The sequence below is a fragment of the Onychostruthus taczanowskii genome, unplaced genomic scaffold (assembly GCF_017590055.1).
Source record: "Onychostruthus taczanowskii isolate IOZ18803 unplaced genomic scaffold, ASM1759005v1 scaffold32, whole genome shotgun sequence".
Taxonomy (NCBI): Eukaryota; Metazoa; Chordata; class Aves; order Passeriformes; family Passeridae; genus Onychostruthus; species Onychostruthus taczanowskii.
Genome location: NW_024500572.1, coordinates 1,149,120 through 1,157,945, shown reverse-complemented (window position 1 = coordinate 1,157,945; position 8,826 = coordinate 1,149,120). Strand labels below are relative to the sequence as shown.

Genomic DNA, 8,826 nt, shown 5'->3' with positions numbered 1-8,826 from the left:
GAGGAAAGAGACGCCAGCTATCCAGGATGCCCAAGGGAAAGCACCAAAACTAAAGGAGTAGGGATGAAACGGCTGCCTGTGAATTATGTTTGGAAGATGGGACTGAGAACGTGTACAAAAGGCAAAACAAGAGGGTGAGGTGGCGGGGCCTGGTGAAACACAGGCCAGGGCAAACACGGGCAGCGAGGCCCAGGCGGGGCAAACACGGGCAGCGAGGCCCAGGCGGGGCAAACACGGGCAGCGAGCCCCAGGGGCAAACAAACACGGGCAGCCGGGCCCAGGTGGGTTTCCCTCCGCCCGGAGAGGAAGGCACTCTCCTGTTTTGACAGTGTTTCTTTCCTTGCGATTTGCAGTTTTTACCTTTTTGCAGCGGAAGCTCCGCAGTGAGGCCGGGGCTGGACCGCTCCGTCCATCGCTCGGCTCCCGGGCTCCCCTCACTGCCAGGGCCTGCCCGAGCCCCCCTCACCCCTGCGAGCCCTGAGCCGCTGCCTCACCGCCTCAGCCGCGGGTCCCGCTCCGTCGCCGCCTCAGCCGCGAGTCCCCGTCCCCTCACGCCCCTGAGGGTGGGGCTCGGCGGTGCCCCCTCCCTTCATCCATCCCTCCTCCCTCCCTCCTCCCAGGGAAAAGTGTCGGAGCGCGCCGCGGCCGCTCACACGGGCGGGGAAAGCGGCGGAGGGCGCTCGGGGCCGGCGCAGCCGGACAGCGGCCGCGGGGACGCGCCAGCCGCGCTGCCACACGCACCTTGCCTTCCCTTCCCTTCGCTCACCCGCTTCAAAAGTTTTATCCAGGGAGCGTCCGCGGTGCCGGCCGGGCACCCACCATGGGCGCCGGCGGTGCCCGCCGGGGTTGGCGCTGAGGGCGCTGCGGGCGCGGAGCGATGGAGAGCTGACGGCGGAGGAGCCCCGCAGCCCCGGGCCGGGCGGGACGTGGCCCGGCGCCTCGGCAGCCCCTCGGCATGGCGCGGGCGGCCCGGCTGCTGCTCGGAGCGCTGCTCTGCGGAGGTAAGGGACGCGGAGCGGAGCGGGCACCAGTTGATCGCGCACCGGCGGCTCCAGCTCCTGCCCGAGCCGGGAGTGCTGTTGTCAGTGTGTGAACTAAGCTGCCCCTTCCTCCTCTCCCCCTGCCTTTTCCGTTCAGTCCTGCCGCTGCCTCTCTCTGCTGCTTTCTCTCTCGCCGGTTGTGTGAATGGTGGGAAACCTTGCGAGCTTGCGTTTGTCTGAGAAACGGGCAAAGTTTACTTTGGTCCTTAACAAGGATGGTTTTACAGATGCATGTTAATGACTGCGTTGTGATAAAAGAGCGTCTCTGTGGGAGGGGGTGTCCCAGCGCCAGCTTGGAGCGGAATTTGGGCAGCGGTGAAAGCTCCAGGAGCAGCGCGGTGACAGCGCTTGGGAATAGCGTCCCTTAAATTGTATTGGAATTGTGCGGTGTTGGCTCCGGAGCCTGGATGGAAGAGCTGTCACCTGGGTTGGACAAGATGCTTGTTATCTTGATTAAAGGGACAGCTGAGGAACAGGTTTGGCTTAGCAGAGAGGTCATCTGAATGATCTGCGGGTTTTTCTCATCGCTGAACTTCTGTGATGAGAGAGTTCCTTTGATAAAGGCAAATCTCTTGTGAAGTGGCTCAGGGATGCAGACAGTGCATGCTCCCAAGGGGGAATTCTGTGCAGAATAGTAGGTGACTGCCGTGTCTCAGGACTTCTTGTTTTCTTGCTCAGAGGAAACATGATGGTTGTGGATGCTTTATTAAACCGTGCCCTCCTCCCCGTCTGGGTGGGAGGCTGTGGAAACTTCCTGAGCTATCTGCAATGCCTGCTGTTGCTGCCATTCCTAGGAATAAAATCATAATTTTGCCCTTTATCCTGCTGGTATTAGTGGTGCTCTTTGACTGTCGTAAGAAGATTACTCCTAAAAGACTCTTCATTGTTTAGCTCCGACCAGCCCTGCCAACCTCTCTCCCAGGGCAGTTGATTGTGGAGGCAGCCGTGAGAGATACAGAAATATCTCAAGGGTGAAGCAAGAGCGGAATCAGGAGCAATTCATAAAAGGACTTTTCCCACCCCAGTCGGCAGGGAAAACAAAGCACTTGGCAGAAAATTGCATGGCCTCTTCATGCCGGTCATTTCAACGTGCATTAAAATTAATGGACAGCCCAGTGACGCGACCCGCTCGGGAAGTGCGATGTGAAGAGTCTAAAATGCAGGTTTCTGTTCTGATTGCTGTAGCCTGGAGGTGAGAATTAGATCAGCCTGGTGCTCACCTTCCGGGACTGAGCGGGATTAAGGTTTGTGAAGAGTGCCTGGCGTTGTGTGGGGCTGCTCTGATGGTCACCAGCGCATCCTCCGCAGTGAGCGTTCGCACTGGGCTTGGCATGCTGAGTTAGGCACCAGCGTATGGGCACTCCTCTAGGACAGTATTTGTACAACAGAAATAGGTTGTGATTCTTCATAAAGGCAGGAGAAAGCGCTACAGGGTGAGTTTATAAACACCCTAAAGCCCTGCAGGACCCTGGCTCAGCGTTGTCTCAGCCTTGCAGGAGAGGTGCCCCAGCCAGGCACTGCCAACAGCTGCTGCTGGGGGCTCTGGGGCTCTGCTCTGCCACAGGAAAAGACAAAATATCGCTTTCCTTCAGAGAAGAAAAGCAGAGGTTCTGAGCGGGGAATTGGCCTGAGCATTGTTGGGCACTGTATGATTTAGAAAAGAGCCACTTAATTAAACTTATTTAATAAGGTGTTTGTATAGTTTCCTGTGGCGCCTTAATGAGCGTTTCATTTGCGCTCCCCTCGTGTATTTGCACTCTCTTTGTTGGCGTGTGAGGATAGTGATTGTTCTTGAGAGCTAAAGTCCAACTAAATGAAAGTCACTTTATAGCTCGCAAGCAAAAACGTTTGTAAATGTGCTGAGAAACTTACTGTTATAGACAAGTTGTCTTTTGCTATTTAAAGAGCCATATTTACTTCTCTAAACTCATTAGCATCTCCTATCAGGCTTGAATTTCTAAGAAAATTCTCATGAAATGTTGCCTTAGGCCTCAGTGTGCCATTATGCTGGGGTTATTATCTGGCCAATAATGTTAATTCATTCAATCTCAAGAAAGAAGCTTGGCATTTAATTTGAGCCATGCCTCTAGTCAGAGCAGGATGTAGAAAAGTCAGCGTGCAAAAGGTGCAAGCACATGTTTTACATACCAGTTATTGGATGGCTGCTCCTTAGGTGGAGAGGATGTGTGTGAAATTGTATTTACATAAGTAAATCCCAAGTGTATATATATTCCTTTCAGGAAATGACCTCTTTTCAGCAAAGTGCTAATGCTTGTGCTTAAGCCCCTTTATAGCCTATAGGAGGTATTCATGAGCTTGAAGGAAGATTATTTATTTATTTTAATAGCTTTTCTGAGGCAGAGCATAAATGTGAACACACACTACAGATTTGCTTCACTTTGTAATGGATAGATAAGTGGGAATCTTCATTTTCCTCTTAGCAGTGAGCTAGAACAAGGCTCACAGAAACTGCAAGGACACTGAGCCCTAAAAAAGCGTTTAAGGATGCCCACCTAGAGAGCTGATTTGTTTGCACAAGCGTCTGTAAGTGCAAGAAGGTCTTGAACAGGAGCAGCTGCTCAAGGTGCGTGGAGTTAGCAGGATTTTAGGTACAGGAGCAGTGTTTGAGCCCAAATGCAAACACAGCTGTGCATCCATAGGTTGTTGGCACAGCACCTGCCAGGGCTCTGCTCTGCCCTTCTGCATCCCACAACCCTGCAGTACGTCCTTGTTTTTGTTACGCTGCAGCGGACGCTGATTGAGGCTCTTTATTTGGAATATTGTTTCACTCTGATTTTAAATTAATCAAGCAGCGAGGGTTTTTTCTGTCTGATTTTGGAAGTTCGGTAGCATGGCATACCCTACTGTTATGGAAAACTTTGTAAATTTCCTTTTTCTCAATTTCATCACGTTAGTGCTAGCCAAGAGCACAGCAGGAACTTGCATTATGTTAAATTATAGCTGCGTGGAGTTTTTAGAAGTGGCTAATCTCTCTTCTGGATAGAACCCTTTCAAAATGGAGATAGTGCTGTTAATATTCCACTTTACTTTGTTTTCATATTTGGTAGTAGATCAAAGTTTATTAGACACTGTACTTACCTAGTAAAACACCCAGCAGTTGTACTACAAATGGCTCTTCAAAGCTGCTTCTAAGTGCATGACTGTGATATAAAATATCATCCCTGTAATCGCTTTTCTAATGCATAAATGTGTGTCTGGCTCTTGAATTGCAGAACTAAATATCTGTGTAAAATTAAGTACTAAACAGCACAATGTTATGTTTCCTTAAATGGCCAAATGTTAGTAGGTATTGACAAATTGTGTTCTTTGGGATGAAGGGATGGGGTTTTGTTGTGAATTGGGATTTAGTTCTGTGTTTTTAAACTCTAATGACAAAGCAGAAGTCCAGCATTACTGAAAAGGTGGCTTGTAAGGAATAACCAGAAACTCTGGTTATTGTGAATAATGGCAAATTTGCCAAAAGTGGTGGAATACAAACTTTCCTGGTTGGAGTTTTCAAGGTTATGCCCTTCTGCAGTAAATCTTTCAGAGCTTTTGTTCCCAGGTGTGGTTAACGTTTGTCTAAGACAGTTAAGTAACAAAAAAGTAAATTAAAGTAAATTAAAGCCTGCGATCTTCAGGGTGTGACAATGCTATTAAAGAGGTGTCAGAGATTTCTGTGCAGAATCCCAGTTTTCTCCAGGGCTTTTGTAAATTTGTTTATTTACTCATAAGCTGCATGCAAGTTTGTGCTGCCACGGCGAGATTTTGGCAGTGGTTCATATCTGGCAGGCTCCACTAGATGTGTCCCAGCTATTCCCAGAGAGACAAAAAGCATATTATTATAAAAGATGTAAAATGGCAACAAGTTGAGAGAACCGGGGTGTAAAGACAGCAATGGAAAACCATCCAGTAGGGATGTTAAAAAGGTGAACTGAGGATGTTGGGGAAAGCAAATGCATCTTTTGGGTGACTTCCAGTCACACCTGTCCATCAGCTTGGAGGAGACAATTCCTGTGCAACAGGGAGAGCTGATGGCACAAAGGAGGTGGGTTTAGGGTAAGGAAGGCTGCTAGCAGCAATTGTACCTGCTCTGCTGTCAGGAGTACCACTGCCTTGCTGGTTTTGGCAATCATTTTTCTCTCTGTCTCTTATCCACTGTGATTACCACTTTGGTGAAAGGCTTGACCCCGCTTTGGCCACCTTCTCCAGTGGGACTTCTGGTTTGTTTAGTATCTAAACACTCCAGTGATAAAAATACAGGCAGTATTTTGGGATGCTGTAGTGTCAGCTTAAGGTATTTGGCTGAAATTTGACTTGCCTATCCTTCATAGTCATTAGCAATAACTTTCTGGCCAGAAAACTTGTTTTTGTCTAGTTCAAACTCTTGTCCTGACTTGCTCTTAGAGGCCTGAGTCCTTTATATTTTATTCAGCCTTCCTTACAGACTCAGTACCCTGGCAAAACAGTTTCACAGTGTTCAGCTCTTCAAGCAGTTGTACTGTTTTGTGTTCTGTGGACTGGCTCAGGCTCTAGTGACAGATGTGACCCCTTTGAAACAGGGACGGACAAATGGTGCATTCAAAGTTCATAGCTTCTGCAGTCTCCTCACTCAGAGGTATCTGCTAAAAGCCTGCGGATGCATCTCGCTCTGGAAATCATTTCAGCCCAGCAGTGCCTGTGTTTTAGTTAGCAAATGGAAATACTCTCTCTTTATCTATTTGTTCACATTTTCTTGGGTCAATACACAGCCTCAGGTCAGCATTTTTCTTTTCAGCTGTATCTAGTGAAATGACCCAGTGAGTGTACTCTTCTATTTTCCTTGCTAGTCTAAAGCATATTAATCTGTAGAGCTTGGATTCCATAAACAAAGTGTCACCCCCATCACTAAAATTACTGGCAGCTTTGCAGCCCTGGTCAATTAAGTGAACTTTTCGTTAGGGGAGTACATTGGGACTAAGTGGTTCTTTCCCATTACACTTAAGAAACGTGCTAATGTCTTCCTGGTGCAGCACTGACATCTTGGGTCAGTACCTTTGTGCTTGCAGACAGCCTTTTCTGGCACTTTTTTTTGCTTGAGTAACAGAGATCATGCGAGCTGTAGTGCCACTGTCATTAGCAAAGCCTGCTCTTACAGCTGTGCAGTTTCAGCAGCTTGACAGATGTGGGCAGCCAGACAAGTCCCCTGAAGTGGACGCTTTTATTGTACACTGCTGCAAGAATTTAACCTGGTTTTGCCGTCCACTGGTGCTACAAGTGTCGTGGGTGAGGTCAAACAGCTTTTTTTGGTTAGTCATTTCTTCTCACATCCTATTTTTAGTGTTCTCCAGTTGGTGTAAAGCTTCTATAATTTTGCAGAAGTGCAGTGCGAAATTAAAAATATTTTTATCATAATTATGTTAATGGCTGTTGCTGAAATTTCTGTGTTTGGTGCTTTTAGCTGTGTGTTTCTCTATAAGTTACCCCCCTCCTGTAGGTGACTTGCCCTTTCCAATACTATGAAGCCAACACTAAGCCCAAAAACAGCAGTTAAGAATTTTGACGTTTATGAGAAAACTTTGAAGGTAACTAAGAAGGTAAAGTTTGAGAAAGTTGCTTATGAAAAAAAAAAACACACCAAGATCAAACTTTGAAATCAGTTTATGCTTTTGGATGGAAAAAAAAAAGACTTAATTGTTTCCTAAATATATTTAAAAATGAAATTTTCTGTGCCCAAAGAGGAAATCTGGAGTAAATAAAAGGGAAGCTGATGTCCCCCGATGCGACAGAGGGCTCGGACCACTGGATTCTGCTCGTTAGTGCAGCAAATAGTCCCAGGGTGTTCATGTTGAAATATCCCCACCAACATGTTTAAAGTTTTATTACTTTGGTAATTCTTCCATTTTGCTACTTGGTACCATTTTTCAACTGGGCAGCTCTTCATTTGAAAATATTTTTGAAACCGATACAATTTACAAGACAGCTTGCTTTTAAAATTAGGCTTGCATCCCAAATTTACTTAGATGATTCTCTATTTTTGGTGGACTATTTCACATAAAGTGACCATTTTGACTTCAAGTAGATGTATTCAGATATAAACTGACAGATATTCTATTAATGTATTTCTGTAATAATTGTATTGCTTTTACAAAAACAAGCAGCGATGAAAAGATTTGTCATTCCAAACAACTTCTGAAAAGCATTGTAACTTTATGTAACCATTTAATTTTTCCTTCTGATTAAGAGTGAAAGTTCACTTTTGAAATGTTCGTTTCTGTCCTTGTGAAATTCCATTTTCTAACCAGTTGTATTGCCTGAGGGTGCTGTTCCTTACCAGCCTGAACCAGTGGAAATTGATGCTGCCAGGTTTCTGCCCTCTCCCAAACTGAGCTCCCCTCTTTTTGTGTGCCAACCATGGCGTGCCTCTAATTCCTCTGGAAACTGCTTCAGGGGAGATAAAGCACATAAAATACACTTTTTTTTTTTTAAATAAATAAAGGGTGAGTTTGTATCACCTTGGGATCAACTTACTGCTTGAATAAGCAAGAAGGGGGGTGGGAGAGCAGAGCTGAGCTGGGTCCTGCAGCCCAGCAGTTGCAGTGGTATGGCTTTAATTTGTCCCTGGGACACTCCAGTAAAACCAGGGATTGTTCTGGGAGTTGCTTACATCATATATCCACTGCAGGATATTAAACACTGAGAGGTTAGAGAACAGGAGAGGCACTCTGTAAACGATGCAGCTTTGATTTCTGTATCTGGCAGGGTTTTTTCTCATTTTGCTGGTTCTGTATCGTGTTGAACAAATAAAAGTGAGGCTTGCATTAATATACTGCCATTTCCTCATGCAGGTAGAATGTGCTTTTTGATGCTTAAGATAAAACTGTTTTCCTGAGCTCAAACCAAACATACACCATCACCACCCCCACAACAAACAAAAAACCCCCAAACCCTGAGTTTCTTGCCCGATTATTTCAACCAGGATTGCTAGCACTACTGCTGTTAGAGTTGTCATTAGGAGAGTTTGGTTTTAGTTTCTTATAAATTCCCCAACCATTAACTGTTTCAGCTAAAGTATTCTGTGCCAAGCGTCTGCCTCAGTCAGATTGAATCAATTTTTTTTCTTTTCCAGAACTTCAGCCAAGAATTCAGTGGTTTACAAGAACAGAGCTCGTGGAGGGGGGGGGGGCAGGGGGTTTAGAAACGCTGGATTTTCCTTTGTTTAAAAATAGTTGCTGACCTCTTGTTTGGGAAGCACTGATACCAGGAGGAGACCTGGGGGATGGCTGAGCAGACAGTCCACGGGTGATTTGATGAGATGTCAAGTTAGCAACGTTGGAAAGGACGGTTTTGCTTAGGGAAAGTGTCGATGTGTGCTTAGAGCTGAAACCCAGGGAGACTGCTGTGCCCTGGGCATGTGCCCAGGGCGAGTGAGCTCTGCCCTCCTGGCACTTCAGGGGCTCTCTGCAGCACTCTGAGCTGAGGGCAGGGCAGTGCCCACCCTTGTGTTTGCCATGCCCTGTCCCTCCAGGATGCTCTCCTGGATCGTGGATGGAGGAGAAGCACAGCTGGACAGCTGGGCACGGACCTTCTGTGGTGTCTCCTGCTCCAGTGCCCCTCGTGGCCAGGTGGAGCCTCCCTCGCTGGACGTGGAGCTTTGTGACTTAATTACCAGTTTTAATTCCTGCTGCGTGCAGCTGAATTAACCCACCCCGTCAGTCATTGTGCCATCAGGCTCGTGTGGAGGCTGAAGCCTGAGCAGTGGCTGTGTTTGTTGGGCCGCTGGAGTGTGTTTGATTCATGCACTCAT

At 47.0% G+C, this 8,826-nt stretch overlaps 1 protein-coding gene across 1 annotated transcript in view; it reads left to right on the top strand.

Moving 5' to 3' along the window:
- Positions 1–702: 702 nt before the first annotated feature.
- Positions 703–8,826, top strand: part of TMEM132C (transmembrane protein 132C) — a 174,785-nt gene continuing 166,661 nt past the window's right edge. The window contains exon 1 of the mRNA XM_041410222.1: positions 703–1,001. Within this exon, the coding sequence (XP_041266156.1) occupies positions 956–1,001 (46 nt within the window). The 5' untranslated portion in view covers positions 703–955. The remainder of the gene's footprint in view (positions 1,002–8,826) is intronic.